General features: G+C 40.9%; 1 protein-coding gene across 3 annotated transcripts in view; it reads right to left on the bottom strand.

Moving 5' to 3' along the window:
- Positions 1–10,558: 10,558 nt before the first annotated feature.
- The window catches only part of LOC310673177 (cytochrome b5 reductase 4-like), a 29,853-nt gene continuing 20,761 nt past the window's right edge, over positions 10,559–19,650 (bottom strand). For 2 of the 3 annotated variants that reach the window (XM_083431190.1, XM_083431191.1), the window contains 7 exons: positions 18,269–18,391; positions 17,478–17,618; positions 16,249–16,401; positions 15,448–15,598; positions 13,810–13,896; positions 12,421–12,585; positions 10,559–11,165 (listed from right to left, as the gene is read on the bottom strand). In XM_083431190.1, coding sequence (XP_083287316.1) covers positions 11,111–11,165; positions 12,421–12,585; positions 13,810–13,896; positions 15,448–15,598; positions 16,249–16,401; positions 17,478–17,618; positions 18,269–18,391 — 875 coding nt within the window. In that variant the 3' untranslated portion in view covers positions 10,559–11,110. The remainder of the gene's footprint in view (positions 11,166–12,420; positions 12,586–13,809; positions 13,897–15,447; positions 15,599–16,248; positions 16,402–17,477; positions 17,619–18,268; positions 18,392–19,650) is intronic. The other variant, XM_083431192.1, reaches the window with a different exon arrangement.

Raw genomic sequence — 19,650 nt, forward strand, 5'->3', positions numbered from 1 at the left:
TTTTGCAGCCAATTCTGGAATTAGCAGTAAACTGGGTGAGGAACAACAAACTAAAGCAGAGTCCAGACAAGACAGAGATACTGCGAGTGGGCCAGATTGCACCCTGCCTACATAATCTAGCTTTTAATTTGAGGGGAGCTATTTGATCCAGCCATATTGTTGGGTGATCAAATTACACCTGGGACACAACGCATTTTCCACCAGCTATGGCTGGTCCTGGACAGAGCTAGCCAGGTGGCAGCTAGCCATGCTCTGATAACTTCCTATCTGCCCTACTATAATACAAGATACATGGGGCTGCCCTTGAAACTTCAATTGGTGCAGTGTGTGTGTGTGTGTGTGTGTGTGTGTGTGTACACTATTCCTCACCAATCTTAAAGCAACTGCATTGGCTTCCATTCTGTAACCTAAATGACTAGAAGACCTGCACAAACCTGCCCATGTATTAAGATCTTCCTCCAAACTCCATGTCCAGGTTTCCCTAACTTCCTTCACAGGTAGATGGTATCAGTGATTTTCTCCCTAAGGAAGCAGCTCACCTTGTGCCAACTCTGATGTCTTTCTGGCGCCTGATGGAGACCTTTTTATTTGCTTGTGTTTTTAAAAAGCATGTTTTTAAAAACTCTTATCTTTTGTTCCCCTTCCCATTTTAGTAAAAAAGCTGCCGTTCTTCCAATTTGTCTTTAATTTATCATGTTTCACTCTCTTTTTAGAAACTGAAAAGCAGTCTGCGAAAGGTTCTATAGCTAAATAAATATCCTTTCTACCAGCTGCCTCGACTAGAGAAATTGGTGATCAGCAGCCACAGCGGGTCATCAAGCAAAAGTCTGTGGCTGCAAAGCAATCGCGGCGGCGATACCAGAGCGGAGAGGGAGGCAGAGAGAGAGAAAAAAGAACCCCCACCCCTCCTCCATTTACACGTTCCCAGCTGAGTATTGATTCTCCCAGTCACAGCTGCACTCCCGCTTCCAGGCAAACCGGACTCTTTATCTCACAGTCGTGGGTTCGAGCCCCGCGTTGGCAAAAAGAGTCCTGCATTGCAGGGGATGGACTAGATGACGCTTGTGGTCCCTCCTAATTCTACGATTCTAGCACGGTTCCGATTCTAGCACGGCACCTCCACCCCTGCCGCGTCTTTCTACGGAGATACGGAGCCACTGGTCAATTCCACACGGTCCCTTTACAATAAGGCGACGGAACGATTCAACGCTTGGCGGCTGAGACACGCGCGCAGCGGTGGAATCGATCCGCCAACAGGGCTTGCTTCGGAGTAAAAACGTGGTTACGGTGCGGCTAAAGAGGAAGGAGAGCAGAGGTTCCCCTCCGAATTAAATAGTCTTCTGAGCCCACCTGCAGCCATCCCATCAAAACATATACTCCCTTGAGTTTGCTAGGAGAGGAAGCCGCGGGAGAAACGCCCGAAGCTCGTCGTGTCCCGTGTCCCGCCCCCCACTTCATAAATCCCCTTACCTGTCCGGGGCTCCTTCCTCCGCTCCAGACGAGCGGGCAAGCCGCTTTCATTCATAAGAAGAAGCGCGCCGCAGTGAAGCAAAGGCAGGAAAGCTCCTCCCTCTCAGCCAGCCTCGTGAATGAATGCTCTCAAGCTCCTCCCACATCGGGGAAAAAAAGAAGGCTCTGGTCACGTGGCATCGAATTCCGAAAAGGACAGGGGCCATTGGAGGAGCAGCAGAGCGGGTGGTAGCCTATTGGATTTTACCTCTGCAAACTGTGGGCAGCGATTATATTGCAAACTATTTCTTATTTTAATCAAACCTGCCTCTAGAAAGCTAGCGCATCAGGGAGATAAGGTTTAATACCTCTTATTTGTTCTTGTTTATTTTATTCATATGCAGACCACTTTTTGCCTGCCCTTCACCTGGAAGGATCCAGAGTTGGTACAAACTGAAATTAACATATGCACTCTCATAAATAAAAATAGCATCTGCGTTCTATCAGCTGCCCTGGCTGCCAGTGTATTTTCAGGCCCAATTCAAAGTGCTGGTGTTAATTTTCAAAGCCCTAATCAGGCCTGAGCTATTAGATGAGCCACTTGCACTCATACTATGATGCCCAGACACTGGGATCTCAGTCTGAGAGCTTTGCCGTGTGTCCAGCTCCTAGACCTTTGAGAGACAGGACCTTTTCTGTGGTAGCTCCATGCCTTTGGAACTCCTTCCGTGAAGAGCTACATGTGGTTGCACTTCTGGGTTTCCAGAAGGTTAAAGACATTTCACTTGGCCTTCTTTGAGCAAATCTTGTCTCACGCACTGCCTGGAGGCTGAAATATCATGTGCTTCTGAAACAATTGTTTTCTCTGTGCCAATGTTTATTAAAAAGCATAGGTCAACTTACAATGCATCTGATGAAGTAGATCCCAGTCCCCAGAACCTTATGCTATAATAAATGTGTCACCCTTTAAGATCCCACAAGATTCCATAGCAACCAGTTGCAAGGGGTCTGGATGTACCTGTTGTGCACTGATTAATGTGAATGGGTCTGTCTCCATGGTTTTACCTGGAAGCAAGAATTTGAGAAAAGAAGCTGAGCCCCTTTAATGATTGTTGGTGCTCCCTGAATGCTCAATTCACATTTAGGTTGGAGTGTCCTGGGCCTGTGCTCTGCAGTGCGTGTTGTTTGCAAAAGAGGCAGATTAAAGATCATTGGATAAAAGTTCAGTTATCCTTTGAGATCAACTAAACCATGATGTCCTTATTTCTTTTTGAAACTCGATGCCAAAGTTCCCTTTCAATTCCCAGCAGCAGTTTTTGGAGGTACAGTGGGGCTATTGGGTTTCCTCACTACCATTACCTGATTGCTTGCTAGGAAGGGAGGCTACTGGTGGGTGAGTGATCTAGCTGAGAGTGTTTGCCATACTTTGCTTCCTCTTGGCCAGAAGAAAAAGGCAGGCAAGCAAGCTGTTGGGAAGGAGGAGGAGGACGGGAAGGAACAATGAAGAAAAAGGAAGCCATCAAACCGTAGATCAATCAACCTCAGTAGAATACAAAACATTCCAAAGGAACATTTTAAAACTAACGTGTGGCAGCAAAAGTTATGAGGTTGTTGTTCTACATATTATTAAAACTATTCACATTGCTAAAGATACCACATTAAAAAAGAATACAGAAAAAGTTTTAAGACATTACAAAAGTGTTCTAAAGAGATGATAAAAGGTATATTGAAAAACACACAAGCATACGCTTATGCACACATTAAACAAACACAAATTATGTTCTGTTATAGAGGGATTCATAGAGAGGCCTATCAATGACGATTTGGGTTTGGATTTATTTGTTAGCAGCCATAAGATTCTCCACAGAGCTCCATCCTGAATGTAGCTGATCAAAATCCAACTAGTTGTCGTCGTAGTTTTTCTAAATGTAAGTATATACTGACTATATAATAATAATTACAAAGCAATACATTTCTTAGCTGGCAAGCAATATTACAAAAAGAGACTCAGACTGCAAGAGAACAGGCTATGGGGGCATAGCTGTCAACTTTTCCCTTTTCTTGTGAGGAATCCTATTTGGAATAAGGGAATTTCCCTTAAAAAAAGGAAAACGTTGACAGCTATGTATGGGGGTCTCTTCTGCCCATTTCCCCCCAAATCTAAGCTTTACACCAAGCCACATGAAGTGATTAGACATGGCTTGCCGAGATTTCAAAGCCTTTCCATGTATGTGGATAGGCCCTCTTTGTGAGGAGAACAAAAGCTTTGGAAGAGCTATCTTGTTTAACACAATTACCCTGTGTAATCACGTAAGACTTAATTTCTCCATTGTTGGAACTCTCTTTTGTCAATTACCGTCAGATCACCAGACCAGCAGTATTAAAGTGAGATTGACACTCTAAAGCTCCCAAGTGTCTCGGATCCAGTTATAAGAAAAACCATTAGAAATAACCTAAAATGGAACACGTCTAGCTATCATTTCTCATTTGCTGCAATCAATCCTCAGCCAGACGTCAAACCAATTTGTTCTCTTTCTTTTTTGTCTCTCTGGAACAAAAAACTCAGAAACAAATCATACAAGATAACATCATCAGAAAAAAGTCCCTGTTTGTGCTGGATGTTACCTGTGTTAAAGAACACTTAATGGGTTATTATTTCATGCTTCTTCAGTGAAGCGTTCGGTCAAAAGTGCAAAATGGAGTGGGTGGATGTAGACAGCCCTGAGGGGGATCTTTGCCACCAGGCCCTATAAAGTCTTGGTGTTGGCTGGTGAGAAAGTGCTGGCTGCTTAAGTGACTATGTCCCACCTGAAGTGCTTCCCTGGCTGTTTTGGATTATGTAGCACCTGCTTCTGACACCCGAACCTAGCTACTTGGAGCCCATTCGTTGCTGAGGCCTAAAGATGTACAAAGGCAGAAAACCCAGCTTCATGGAAGCTGTGTGTACATTTTGGATTAGTGCATTGTTCACTAAGGGATTTCTTTGAAGACTTCCCGTTTCAGCTAGTATAAAATGCTGCCACTAGACTGGGCTCGACATTTTAAATCAAATTCTTGTCAGTCCATTGGCAACCAGTCCACTTCTAAACACAATTTGAAGTGCTGTCCTCATCGCCTCCCAGCCCCGAGTAGGTCAAAACCAAATACCTCAAAGCGCCGTTGACTCCGCTTCAGCCTCTTGGATTGCCTGTGGGCAGCCTTCAACTGCTCTGTTGTTGAGATGAGAAAAGCCAAGGCAGAGATTTCTTAGTAGTGGGACCGTGTTTCTAGAATGCACTCCATAGAGATATTTGTTTTGATGTTGACTTCATATTTTCAGCACTCAGTAAAGATATCTGCATTTTTCCAGCGATGGGATGGAGAACCTGTGGCCCTTGAGATATTGCTAAACTACAGCTCCCATAGTCCTTTAGTATAATAGGCCATTCTGGCTAGGGCTGACTTGAGTTGCAGTTCAATATTTGGAGAGACACATGTTCCTTCTCTCTGGCTCTGGGTCTTTTCCTTTTAATGTCTGATGTATTGTGTGTTCTTTATATTCTGCTGGAAGCCACCCAGTGTGTCTGGAACAACCCAATCAGATGAGCGGGGTACTAGAAATTTATTTATTTATTATTATTCCTGCTGTTTGTTTCTAGTCTTACACAATTCTAAATCTACCCGTTATCTTCTGCTGTTTTTAATATTTTATTATGGGTTGACTGCTTTTAGGCTATTACTTTCAGTTGTTAGATGCTCTGATAACCCTTTGTGACTGAAGAAGGGAAATAAAAACAGGGTAGGGCTGTAGAATACATTTTGCATGTAGAACATCCCCCAACTTCGAACCCTGGCATCTCCAGGTAGGACGGGCATGAACTCCAACCTGGAACCCTGATAGCCATTACAAACCACTTGAAAAACAGGAATGGGTTGCCGGGAGCTACAGGAATAGCCTCCTGGCAGCTGCCTCAGTGCTGCTTGAGATGAGAGTGAAGGGAGTGGGAAAGATGATGGCAAGGTCTGAACTCTTTTACCTCACTGGTAAAGAAACTCTGGCATTATCACCAGTGGGCCCACCCAGTCCTGACCTCCCCACCCCTCATCCTCCCAGTAATGCTGCTGCTGGGATCCTGTTAAATATATGCATTAAATAAAGTAAGGTATTGGAGGTTGCCTCTCTGGATTTCTGTTCAGGTACAGCATATTAAAGCTTGCTAGGCACATTCATCCTCCCAAGTGATTTTGAGGTAGCCACCCCCATCCCCACATGAATGACAATAGTTCAAAGCTGAAAAGCCAGTCAGCGCCTTCCTATGCACCTAGAATTTTATTATTGGGCCTATGAAGCAAATAAATTCTACTCCGGCTCTCTGGAGTCTTTATCCATGCCTAGGCATCTGCACCATTTCACACTGTGCAGGAATTATTCACGAGCAGAACTCAGCTGCTTACGCAAGCAGAAAAGTTCCTGAACATTAAAACACACCAGTAACCATTTCAAAAGGGAAATTGTCTTAGTCCATTAAAACCAAATCCATAAACTGCTACATTTTCCCCCAAAGAGCCCAACAACTCTTTGCACCAGACACAATCCAATTTAATTCTACACAACTCCTTCTCCACTCCATCACAAGACTCTTACCACCTGCTGCAAAAGGGCTTTTTTTCATGATCCCTCACCTGTTTGTTTTGCGTAATATCCAGTATGATCACAAGTTCTGATTTTCTTAAAAGCTTGCACATTGCGTTCTGATGCTTTATTTGTTGTTGTTTAGTCGTGTCCGACTCTTCGTGACTCCATGGACCAGAGCATGCCAGGCACTTCTGTCTTCCACTGCCTCCCACAGTTTGGTCAGACTCATGTTTGTAGCTTCGTAAACACTATCCAACCATCTCGTCCTCGATGCTTTATTAGTTGATTCTAATAAAGGCAGAACGCTCCTGTTCCCAGCTGAAAGAGGAACACTTATTATAGAGGGTAACTGTATATGAGTGGAAAACAACAATGGCCTTTCCTTCATACATGCTTTAAGGTTTTTTACATTTGTAGAGAAGGGACACATTTGGAAACCGAGTAGATTATGCTCTAAGGCTGAACTCCCTTGGTAAAAAGGACATGCGCTCCCAGCCACTAATAAACAAATCAGTGCACTGAACACAGAGGGGCTTTCTTACTTGTAGGACTGGACTTCGCTTTAGCTAGCCAAGCAGGCATACGGCTATTAAAAGACAACAGAAAATGATATTATGCCCTAACCTAGCTCTACATGTCCTTCCATTTTTTTATTATTTTGCAAGCATTCATCCTCAGCCTTTTAAAGCATAAACAAAAAAAATCATAGGGGGGAGAGAATGAAGCCCGACTCCAGTGAACTGCGGAGGAAGGTTTACAGCTTGTGTACATCATCACAAATTACAAATGCCATTTCGCTAACCTTCCCACAGCATTTATTATGATGTTGAGATCACTTGCTTCCAGACAGCAACAGAAATAGGAACTGCATTTGTTCAGGTTTTATTAAAGCTAGCGCAGCCCTCCAAAATTGCATGTGGTGTGGTCCCTACAAGTAATAATTATTTGCTTGAAGCATGTTGCCCTGGGCATTAGAGGTTGGGGGTGGGGAGAGGACCTGTTCTGTCCTGGATGCCCAAACCAAGCATATTTCTTCCTACAGCAGCAGAGTAGGATCTGTGCAGGTTGCTTAACTTAGAGCTGGCGTTCAGAGGGAGCTCAGATGGTCCACTAGGACAACATTTGTAGAGCTGCACTGGGGAGTGGGCTGAGTTCTCCACTTCTTCATTCCTCCACCCTCCCATGGCTTCTCAGGGACTCATCAACTTTCCCCATGTCATGGCACATGGGCTTTTCTGTGAGAGCATCATTTGTGGTTGCTTTTTAAAGGGCGGTGTAGCACTAGTGCGCAGAGTAAGGCTGTGTCGACATTACCGTTTGCTCCCACCACTGATGTTCAAAGCTGTGTACACATGACGTCAACCACAATCCATAGGGATCCTGCAGTTCCTTGAAAAATATTCCTTTCCCTCAAACCGGCTTCCATCTAATTTGAAAACTCAAGCCAGAGTTATGCTGAGGTGCCTGAGCAGATGACCTTTTCCGTGAACAGGAGTTTGGGGTGATGCAACTTGAAATGCTAAGGTTGCCTAAGATTTGGGGTGGGTTTTTCAAAAGTCGGGTGAAACAAGTAAGGCTTTATCCTAAGGTTCACTGGTTGGCCAACAGACAGGAGGATGAAAGTCTGGAGAGGGAGGAAGGCAAGAGAAACCAGATGAGACAGTAGCAATGCCCTTGCACCTTCTGCTGGTAACTAATGAAAGACAGGCTGATTTTCTTTGTTTTTAAACAGTAGTTCTTGAAGAAAATAATTTTCCACTTGTTGCCTTCTGTAATGGGGCAATCTCTTTACCAGAGTACTCTCTGCCGATTTTCTCCAACCTTTCTCTCCCAATTTTATTTAAAAGATAAATAAATGTTTCTTGTGTTCACACTTCTAATACTTTAGAAAGGTTTCACCAGGGGAAACTTCTAAACCAGTCAATAAATTATGAACTTTCTACTAACATTTTCCGGTCTGTTGATTCCGTATCATGCAATTTTAAAAGGCCCTCAAATTCCCTCTTGCAGGAACAGAAAACCCCTTTAAAATGCTCTCTCAATTATTCAAGGGTGGGGGGGGGGGGAACAATATCATCTTGGAAGCTGCTGGCATCTAAAAAATAAATGTTTTAGCAAATTGCCTGTTTCTGACACGGCCCTGTGAACAAGTCTATTCTGATTCTGTTCTAAGCAATGCTCTCACATGAAGATCAACCTGATGTTGCTTCATTCAGTGCCGTTATCTGGTTTTGCCTGTTCCCATGAAGAGGAAGTTCTGATCAACCTTGTTTTCCAAGTGCAAAACGAAAAAACAGAACGGAACATGATTATTTTCCAGCAGTTTGCTTTCCCTTGGTTTAAGTGTGCCCATGTTACTATGGCAACACTCTTAACAGGGGACGCCACAGCTAGATGTTTTGCTTGTAGTAATTACACACACACATATACACACAAAGAGAGCATAATTCAGGATTTGGGACTGTCAGACATCGAGGATGGTAAGAAGAGATCTACTGGATCAGACAAAAGACCCATTCAGTGGCCAGGGATATGCCTTCAGCAATCCCACAAGGAAAGCAAGCAGGCCCTTCTTAATCCTCTACCTGTTTGCTCCTTAGCACTTGCTATTCACAATGGTAGACTGCCTCTCACCCTGAAGGTTTCCCTTAGCTGTTCAATGCTGACAGCCCTTGCCAATAACCTATTCCCCATTAATTTACCTAATGCCCTGTTAAAGACATTTAAACCAGTGTTCTCCCCCTACTGTACAGCAGCAGACTTCACAGGTTCATTACAGAGGCAAAGATAAACCCATCTTAAGCATTGACCTCAGAAAGGAAAAGCTGAAAGAAGATCACGTACTTTCTACAATTCCTAAAAATATACAGAAATTGATATTAGGCATAGTAAGGCTGAGAATCCAAGCTTTCACTTTAAAAACAAACAAAACCAAGTTTATTACCTTTATGACAAGATGGAAAGCATGTAGGTAATGTCTGATGAAGTGTCACAGATGAGTGGAAAAAGTTTAGCAAGATTTCTAATGATTAGGAAGCTGGGCCCTAAATAGCTCCTTTTGCCTGCACCATGATTGTTAGCATAATTAAGCAAAATCCCTGGTGGGGAAATGTTTGTACTTTTCATTGGGGCCGATAGGGCTGCCACTTCTGAACATCATACAATCCCAACAAGAGATATTTTTTCCTCTGCATTTACTCCCATCCAGGTATTATTATCAGAATTGAATAAATATCTGTGATGATCCCTGGACTATCTGCTTTTTGTATCACTACAGCTAATCCGCTTATGTAGTTTACCAAGAGAAAGCAGTGATCGTTTATTCTCTTTACATGAGCAGAGCTTTGTTCCAAGTGATCCAAGATTATATGTGCACGTTTAATCAAGCAAGTCTCTTATGGGCTAACATACCTTCCACCAGAGGTAAATCATCACTACACACACACACACCTTTAAAAGACAAAAGTGAGCTAACCTTCCTTTTGATTTTCTATTATATGTGGTATGCTGTGTCTCCATATTTAGGGTACAATTTCTTCAGCTCTAAAGCCAGATGCCATCACTTAAAATTCCAATGAAGGCATTTACCTTGGTGATTTTCAAGGTAGTGTCTTTAAATGATTGCTGCTTGTCTGAAAAGCAGAAAGAAGTTAATCTTGTAGACCTATGTTGAAAACTGCATATTGTATTAATACAGGTTGAGGCAGCAGTGTGACGCAGCAGGAAAAAAAGCTAAGCCATTATAGGCTGCATCAACAGAAGTATAATGGCCAGATCAAGGGAAATAATAGTACTGCTCAATTCTGTCTTGGTCAGACCACACATGGAGTACTGTGTCCAATTGTGGGCACCAGTTTATGGAGGATATTGACAAGCTGAGATGTGTGCAGAGAGGGGTGACCAAGATGATCAAGGTCGGGAACAGTTAAGGGAGTTGGATGTTTACCCTGGATAAGAGAATGTTGTGAGGAGATACAATAGCCATCTTCAAATATCTAAAGAGCTGTCACATGAAAGATGGAGCAAGCTTGGTTTCCCCTGCTCCGGAGGGTAGGATCTGAACCAATGGCTTCAAGTGACAAGAACGGAGATTCCAACTAAACAGCAGGAAGAACTTTCTGGTGCTAAGAGCTCTTTCACAGTGGAACGGACTTCTTCAAGAGGTGGTGGACTCTCCTTCCTTGGAGGTTTCTAAGCTGAGGTTCAATGGCCATCTGTCATGGATGTTTCAGCTGAGATTTCTGCATTGCAGGGGGTTGGGACTACAGGGCCGCTTCCAACTCTACAATTCTATGCTTCTAGGTTGATAGTAGTTATGAGCATGGATAGCCACTTGAACTATGTGCTGATGATATGAAACTACCTGGGGAACGGGTGGGTGGAGGGTCAGTGGATGCTGGTGGGGAGGAGGCTGGCGTTTTTGAGTTCTGTACATTTTTGTGGTTGTTCTGAAATGCAATAAAATTATATTTAAAATAATAATGAACAAATTGATGTATTTAAACGCAACCATCTTGTTTTTATTAACATGATACAAAAAGTGATTTAGTATATAAAACCAATATTTTGCGTATAAATTATAAGAACACTCGTTATTTACAATACTACAGCGTTACGACACCTGTAAGATTGTTTTCCTGAGTTAACTGTATAACATATAACTTAATACTTTATTGCTGAGACTTTGGAAAGTGGTGAAGTTATAATTTAAAATAAGGTCTCTAGTGCCTATATAGACATAGTAACCAGTGCAAAGGGATGCTACTAAATCGTAGTTGATGGAGGACAAAGTTCATATCTGTGCAATACATACACGTGCTAGTTTACTTACCCCTTAAAATATTCTGGTTAAGTTTGATATAGTAACAAAAATAAATACAATTTCAAAACAGCAGAATATAAAAGAACCCACTCTCACCTAAATATGATAAGAGTTCAAGTAATCACATTAAAAAGAACAAGATATTCATGCATAATATTTTCTTGCATTTTTTTAAAAAAACCATGTTTTTGAAGTGCACAACCTAGGGTCTTAATGCTGCATATTTAAGCTGTAAAACAGTGTATTTCTTTAGAGGAATACCCAAGATCTTGCAGAAACCTGGAATGAAACAAACACATATACACAAAATAATGTACAGAGGGAAAGCAAGAATATTAAAGTAGCATTGCAATTTATTTATTTTTTAAAAATGTAGATTATTCCTATTATAAAACTGGGATTTGTTTGTTGATGCTACAAAACCTATGACCAACTTTCCCGCCTGGTGCTGTTGGGCCCGCCCTCACTTAAATATAGTGCACCCACCTCACAGAACACCAGTTCCACTAATTCCTACAAACTACCCCAGATTATCTTGTAGGGTACTTGTGTGAGGGAAAACTTAATAATTTCGAGTCTCAGGCAAGATTTGATCCAATAAACAAGAAATATTTTATTAAACAAAGGAAGTTTATGACACAAAGTGGGTAAAACATAGGATACTTCCGATTATAATGCTATTTCACTTCAGTTCTTTCTCAGTTGTTGCACAGCTGTTGCCACTTAATACTTTGGTTCTTAAACAAAGTGGTATTTTCTATCAGTTGCACCCTCCTTAGACAACCCTACTCCTGAGGTACTCCAGGTAACAGACCCAAGGGATCACCACACCCCTCTTAACTGGTTTGGGAGACTTCTCTTTTGGTTGAAGAATCTCTCCCCTCCTGACTGGAATGAAACCTAAGTAGACTGTATCCTCACAGTTTCTACTTCTCCTGGCTCAGCCTCAGCCTCCCAGTTAATTCCTGGCTTATTACTCTTACAGGACACCACACACTGTCCTTCACACTAAGCTCAGCGTCTCCTTTCTCTAGCTTGTGATATATTCCTTAAAGTGGATGTTTCTACCCAGAACCAACTCTCTCTATCCTCTCACTCCCTACCTCCCACCCTATTCTCCCAACCTACAAACTGTCTCTCAAAATCCTCTCCTTTTCAACTCCCTCTCCTGGAACCTTGGCCAATCAGAGGCTGCCATCCGTTAACCGTTTGCTGGCAGGGGAAAAGAAAAAGCGAACACTTGGGGACCCAACCTGCCCAGCAAAACAAACTTTTCAGTCACACCAACCCACCCTTAAAATTAGCCCACAGAAAAGCAGTATTAAAACTAACAAGTGGTATCCAATTTTAGTCCGGGCAGATCCACTGAAAACAATGGATTATTCTACCCTAGGTGGCTCTCACCAAGTTTCCCATGTATGTAAATTCTTTACTGCTTTATATTTGGAAATTTTTAAATAAAATATCAATTATAAAAATTAAGGGCGAGGAGAGCATATGAAGTATACAACATGATATTTCCTCTTTTACTTACTGTATTCCTTGCTCCATGAAAGGTGGTGGACCACAGATACATATGAGCACCTTAGAATCACATTTACTTCTTTTCACAAATTGGGAAAGAAGAGAGGAAGAAATTTTTCCTTCTTTGCCTTTCCAGCCTTTCTTTGGCTCCGAGAGGACAAACTGAACCTCAAATCTGAAAGACAGAATGATTAAGTCACAGAACATGCACAATTTATTCAGCCATAGAACAAACTGGAACGAGCAAAAAATAAATAAAATTGGATATCATTTGTATGTCAGCATATCAGGTCTTGTATGGTTCTGCAACACAGAGTTTGATCTAGAGTGAAGGCTAAAATCTGTTCCCTTCTGGTCTTCATTGCATTTGGGAAGTATGAAAATTACAGTGACTTCAGGATTTCTCCTACTCTTATTTTAACAGTTCTCCTTTCTAACTGGCCTCTTTTATTGCATATTCATTAATAATGCTTTAATGTTCTGATTAAATTGTTATTGTGTATGTATTTTATCATTGATTTCATAGCCATTTGGAAACCATTTTGGCATACGTGGCATGCAATAATGATAACAGTGATGATATTGTTCTGGAATTTAGGGGACGAAAATATTATTCAGTTGTTTATCTGCTACAGCAGCAGCTCTGAACAATGAAAGGCATATTGAGATGACGGGAAATCACCACTATAGGCAGAAACAAGATTTCTATATTTTCCGTCAAATGTGAAAAACAATTTCCTTCTGATTTTTTCCCCATTAAAATAATAAAGGAAGCCGCTTCCCCCTGCAGTGAGTAACTAACGTAGCAGATAAACAACTGAATAAAAGCTTTTTACATAGCCCCTTCTGTAACAAAAATAGTGAATGGTTTGGATATCAAGCAGTGATCTGATGTTGGTCCCGCAGAGATGAGGAACTTTGCTTTAAGCAAGATGAATAATTATTCAACACAACTGCACCCACAGCCCAAAGCACTTCATTAATATTTCAATAAGTAATTTGGATGACTAAGAAATGAATGCCTTGTACGCTACACTTACTGCAAATTCAAACCAAGCTTAAATGCAAGACAAGGGGTGCAAGCAATGAATGATGTAAACAGGGGAGATGAGTAACAGGAGGTTTGTGAACTTTAGACAATATGATCATCACCGCATTAAATTCCTTTCTGTGCACCTATCCCTACATAGGATATATATTGTTCAAAGCTAACCTGTACTGCCCAATAAAGCTGCATTTCTATGTATTTTGTGCTTGCAGGAGTAACACACTTCTCTACATTGCTAGAACTGAGCAGGCACCTACTGCAAGGAAATTGGGGGGAAGTCTCCATCCTCCTCAAGAACAATCAAGTTACCATCTTTCCCCCAATATCCAGTTCCAGGGTCTCCCCAGTTACCTTGCATCATTCAGGGCTAGTTGCTCCAGCTGATTTCTCCAAAGTATGTCATCTTCCGTCTTGTTGAAGAACATAAATTTCACTGCCCTTAAAAAGAAATTAGGGCTTCAATATTTAAAATCACAGCTGTTAGAAATATTGTACCCATGCAGGAGACACTGAATAATGCAATACGTATTCCTCAGTAAGAACTCCCAACAGCTTTTAACAATGCCACTTTGTGTAATTTAATAGCAGTGAAAGATTCATGTAAGTTTACTTATGCATAGTGGGGTTGGAGGAGATGATTCTGGCCCCTCTGTAGCCCTAATTTGCTTTGCCCTCCCTATCAAACTCACTCCAAGCACACCATTGCTGTACTAAGACCACTGCTCACCTTTGTATTTACATAACATATCTGCCCTTTGTCTGGATAGGTTAGAACAAGAAATACAACAATCAAATATTATAATCACTTAAAAAGCATCAGGTAACTACATTATGTGGCCCAGGCATATTATATACCAGGGGTGTCCAACTGGTCGACCACGATCGATAGGTCGATCCCTGGGTGATACTGGTCGATTGTGGTAGATCGCTTGCTCATTTCTGGCCCCGCCCCCTCGCTATGTTGTGCATTTGGGCAGGATCGCTAAAACGGAAGATGGAGTTATCGCCACCCAGCTCCGTTTTTGGTGCACGTACTTTGGCATTCCTGAATTGAGGAGTGCAAATTCTGTGCCTCCCCTAAAAAAAAAAACTCAACAACTTTGAGCTCCCCACCCCCGAAATGGGTAGATCACTACCATTTTTTTCCCCTGGGAGTAGATCGCAGTTTCTTGGGAGTTGGATGTCCCTGTTATATACAAGGGGTGTGACCAAAAAAATGCACATTTTTAGTTGGTGTTGTAAAGCAGGCCTACCCTAGGGCTACCTATCATTTTGAAATTGCCCAGTATCTCTTTTTCTCCATTGTCTTAGTGGAGAAATCACGTTAGTGCAGAAATCACTGATCCTCAATACACAAATTAAAGAAGAGGTCCCGTCTAGAAGGGTGATGGAAAAATTGGGATCCCTCGATTATACAGAAACTCCTACATTCTAGGAGGGTGCTCTCATTTCAATGACATACTGGTAGTCACAGGAAATCCATGGTAGAAATGGAATCAGCTAGACCTCTGGCAGTTTAATTACCATGAAGAAATCAAACTTCATGAACCCTGACCCCACATTAAAACCTGCTTGTAGGAAACTGTGCACATGTGATTTGAGAAACTTTACAACCACAACCAGGGAAGCCCCCACTCTTGCCAAGTAACATTAGCAGAAGCCTTACAGTACAATCCTATACATGCCTACTCAAAATTAAGTCTAATTTCAATACGGATTACTCCAGGGACAGTGGGTGTAAAACTGCACCTGCAGATATTGCTAAAACAAGGTAGTAAGAAATACTGCAACACAAACATTACGAGCAATTTGTATTGTTTTGTCAAAACCTTCCTTCACAGCAAAAGACTGTTTGTTTCTATCATCAAATACCTGTGCAGTGTTTTGAAACAATCTTGCTGCTAAGCACATAACCAGAGCAAGAACTACTTAAAATGACTTTTCTTGTCATTTATAATGCTTGCACCTAGTCATAAGCAGAGAAGATACCTGAGGTTGTTGCTACTGGTCAGAGCATAGCTGAGCAGCTTAACCATTGGGGTGAATCCTGTGCCTCCTGCCAATAAAAACAGATCCTCTACATCTTCCATTTGCGATTTCATGAAGTTACCTTCAGGATTACTCACAGAAATATACTCCCCTGTAGAAGAAGAAGAAAAAAAACATACAGTGCAGTGAATCTTGGAGAGAATGAAATAAGGGCACTCTCAACATCCACCCATTAAAAGAAACCTAAGGGTGCATTAGCTCACATTTTATACAACTATAAAAACAGTGGGCAGGATTCAACTTATGAGTCCTGTCCATGGAAGCCCTACACAAAACCCTACCCTGTTTGCGCAACAGGATTTGACTCAGGGCAGTTGGGAGAATCTCTGTAACAGCACCTTTGGGGGTAGGAGAGGAAAGAGGGGGTTGTTTTGTTTGGTAAGCCAAAATGCTTGCCTTGATGGAAGGGGTGCCTTAACGAGGCGTTGAATTCCTTCCAGTATAAAACAATCATTCTTCAGGAAAAGATTGAAAAACAAAACACTTAAAAATAAATAAATTATAATTTATTAATTTTTCAAGAAAACAAACTATATTTTTGAAATGAATGGTTTGCAGCCAGGTTTTTGGACAGACCACCCTACGATGCTTAACAGCTTTCCCCCTTTTCCGTTTTCTATTAAATATATTTTCATATCATTAAAAAAAATAAATGGAAACTTTCACAAGATTTATAGTAACAAACACTGTTTTAGAATATCCCAAAAGAGCGCAAGAAAAAGAAAGCAAGCAAACACTTACCTATTCGTAGGGCATCAAGTGCTGGTGTGAATAGTCCACTTGGGTAAATTTTGATTATGAAAAATATTTGCAACTGATCATCATGACAGGGGTTTTTGAATGTAGACTCCAAGAAAGATGGCACTGGTGTATATGGCTTCACTATCTCTGTGCCTGAGAAAAAGAAGTAGAAGAAAATTCAACATTTAGTATTCACAGAAACAGTCCCTTTTAGTAGATTCAACCATCAATGTCAAATCACATATTCTTACAAATAATGCAATTACTTCCTGCTAAGTGTGGAAGTCATATGGGCCAGAAGCCCTTACCCCTTTTCTAAATAAACTGAATATTCAACATACCTGACCATGTGTGTATAAATGGGCTAAACAAAGAAGTTTTGAATACCATCTGAGCGATTTTTTAAAAAGAAAAAGCAGCTTACTGGTGTTTATGAAAAGAAGTCATGCTGTCAGCTGACTTAATAATTACAAGCTGATGGGCTGAGTTTCAGCACTGATGTATTTTATCCTGGTACTTGTAATAAATGCAGCTTTTAAGGTTGGCTATTATCTTTGTCTAGTTGCTAAAACCTATTTTTTTAGACTGTGAAAAAGCACAACGCTCAACGAAAATAGAATATCACCTTTCTTCCCATTCAGAACTGCTTGTCATTTTCTCCCAGCAGCTTCTCCACTTGCACACTTTAATCCAGCGGGAGCCACTGATAACAGAGTTGGGGGAGCTATTTTTGTTGATTCCCCCTTCCCACAGCAATCCCTCCTGAACACCCCCAATGCATTCTGGAGGTTGGGGGACCCTCTCAAATAGTGTGGTAGGTGGCATGGGGGGATGTCTGTAGGAGAAATAAGGGATTTGCAAAAATGGCTTCTTTCCCTCTTCTGCATAATAAAGCCCTCTATGAGCATAACTGGGTATTATCCTATTTTATGCAAGATTAACTGGCTGGACATTGGTGAGGTGTAAAGTAGTGGACATCTTCATACACAAAACACTGCTAAATGAACCTTTATAAAATAGAGTTTTAATTCCACAGTATATGGTTCCCTTTCAACATTTGAGACATCTGAGCATTACCTATTTAATTAGGGTGGAACATGTTTTTCATTTAAGAAGGTAAGTGATAAACTTGTGTGATCATTTGTGTGCCTTTCCTTTTTAAAACAACACCACCACAACAGAATTAGAATATATTCTAGGAAATAGCAAAGGATCTTTCATTACGTTACCTGTAATAGTTTGTCTGAGGTAAACATGGTGCCCAACAGGGACCAGGAGATGAGTTCCCAGCGGTAATGCTAAACAGAAGAGTTGGGTGTCATGACTGACATTTGTCTTTGACAGCAATCTGCATTTTCTGTAATACAGACCTTAAAAATACAGAAACGGTAATTAATTCAATTCAGGCCACTCAAATGTTCACATTCCATGAATCTAAAGAGATACTTCTGTGTGCATAACTCTTCTTCCATGACTGGAACAAAATCCTCAGATCCTCAAACCAAAGTCATGCAAAATATCTACTCATGCCTTTATCACTTGAAAAGTCAACAACTTATGCTTCAACCATTAGTGGTATTAAAATTAGTTAATAATACAGCAACAACAGATTCCTGCTAATATGACAATTTCAGCTATCATATCTGGTCCCATATAAAGGCTATGGCATTTCTGAATCATTGCATTTCTGAATCATTGCATTTTTTGTTTCCAAATACATTATATAAGAATCTGAAACATAATTGAGATACTTTGCACTCTGCATAAAATTTTTAGGCAGCTGAGGAGAAGAGGGGATATAGAGAGGTTTTATTATCATGGACATTTTGCAGGTACAATGAAAACACAAAGCCATCATATTATACACAGCTATACACAATGCTTTTGCTAAGACTATAATACATCCTTAAACATAGTCATTCTGAACTATGCTGCAGACCTTGAACAGCAATCTGATTTTGTCTCCTAAAGTTTGGGTGTGCTGAAAATCAGTCATGAGTATGGCAGCAAAACTAATTACCTCTCTCTGTGCGTTTGACAAAGGAGTTATGACTTTCCAATGGCTGTCCAAGTTTTTTCCAAGACAGAATTTCTTTCTTCTTCAGGACAAATTCCACCTTTCCCACTTTTTCAGAGACCTGTACTAAAAATACACAGAGTGTTGTTCTATACTAATACATACATGTCATTTTGTACAAAAAATGTAATTACAGCGTTCACAACCTGCCTCTGTTCAATTTATTATTAAAGAGAGAGGGAGGGAGTAAAGCCCTTGGGAGACCCACTGAAAGAAATGGTCATTCGTTTCAATGAGTCTTCTCCGCGTATGGTAGTTGGATATTCTCCAAAGACAATAAAATTGCAGGGCAGCAGCTGAAAGAACGAAACACAGCTACTTTGCTGAAATTAAACAGATTTGGTCTAGTCAGTGCCTGAACTCCTTATGTACCAATATTGCCATGAGCTGCTTGATACAGAGAGATGGAATAGAAATGTAAGCAGTAATAGTCAGAATGTGAAAAGCATTTGATTAAATACCACATTTTGCAGTTGTTATCTGAATGAGAGGATAGCAGATGCATGCTCAACAAGACATTTTTACATATGGCAAGCAAGCAAGCAAATAAATAAATAAATAAATAAATAAGGGACAAATTATATTCAAAGGACAACAGATCATTGTTACAGGACCCAACATAGAGTAGCCAGAATCAAAAAGAACAGCAATATAAGGAAGCTTTTGGCTGGTTCCTTCTTAACAGCAGCGCTCATGCAGAATGACAGACTGTTCTAAAGTAAAATCAATTTCAAAAGTAGTTTGCAATATGGCACAGGGGTCTTTAAAGGGTTTTTTTAAAAAAAATAATCAACAGAAAACACTTGTATGAGCAGAAAAGCATTTCTTTCAAATTGTTCATTGGTAAAGAAAACTCTCAAGAGACTCAAAAGACATTAAGATACAGTCATTCAAGAATCTTGACAGCTATGAAATGCATTACAATGAATAAGATAACTAACATAAAATGTAAGCTTTGCAAAGAAGCTGATGCAAGATGATACTCTCAGTTCTTCAGTTAACATGCTGCTACAGTAAGCTAAACCAGTTTAACTTCAATGGTGCACCATGTGCATCTAATATTGTTTTCACATAGGCATGCATCAATGTGTGGTGAACCATGCACAGCGCACTAAGATTATAGTCCAATCATATGAATTGCTATGCCAACAAATACTAAGGCTCTGAAGTCTTGATTAGCACAAGAGTTAACATGATGTTAGAACAGGGAAAGTATTTCACATGAGGGCACTCTGCTATAGATTAGCCTTATTTAAGTTTCTCAGACAGCCATCTGGAAGGTAGGGGCAACTCTCAACTTACGCTTCTGCGGATGGCACTTAAAG

The sequence above is a fragment of the Podarcis tiliguerta genome (assembly GCF_965153285.1).
Source record: "Podarcis tiliguerta genome assembly, chromosome: 3".
In the NCBI taxonomy this organism is placed as follows: Eukaryota; Metazoa; Chordata; class Lepidosauria; order Squamata; family Lacertidae; genus Podarcis; species Podarcis tiliguerta.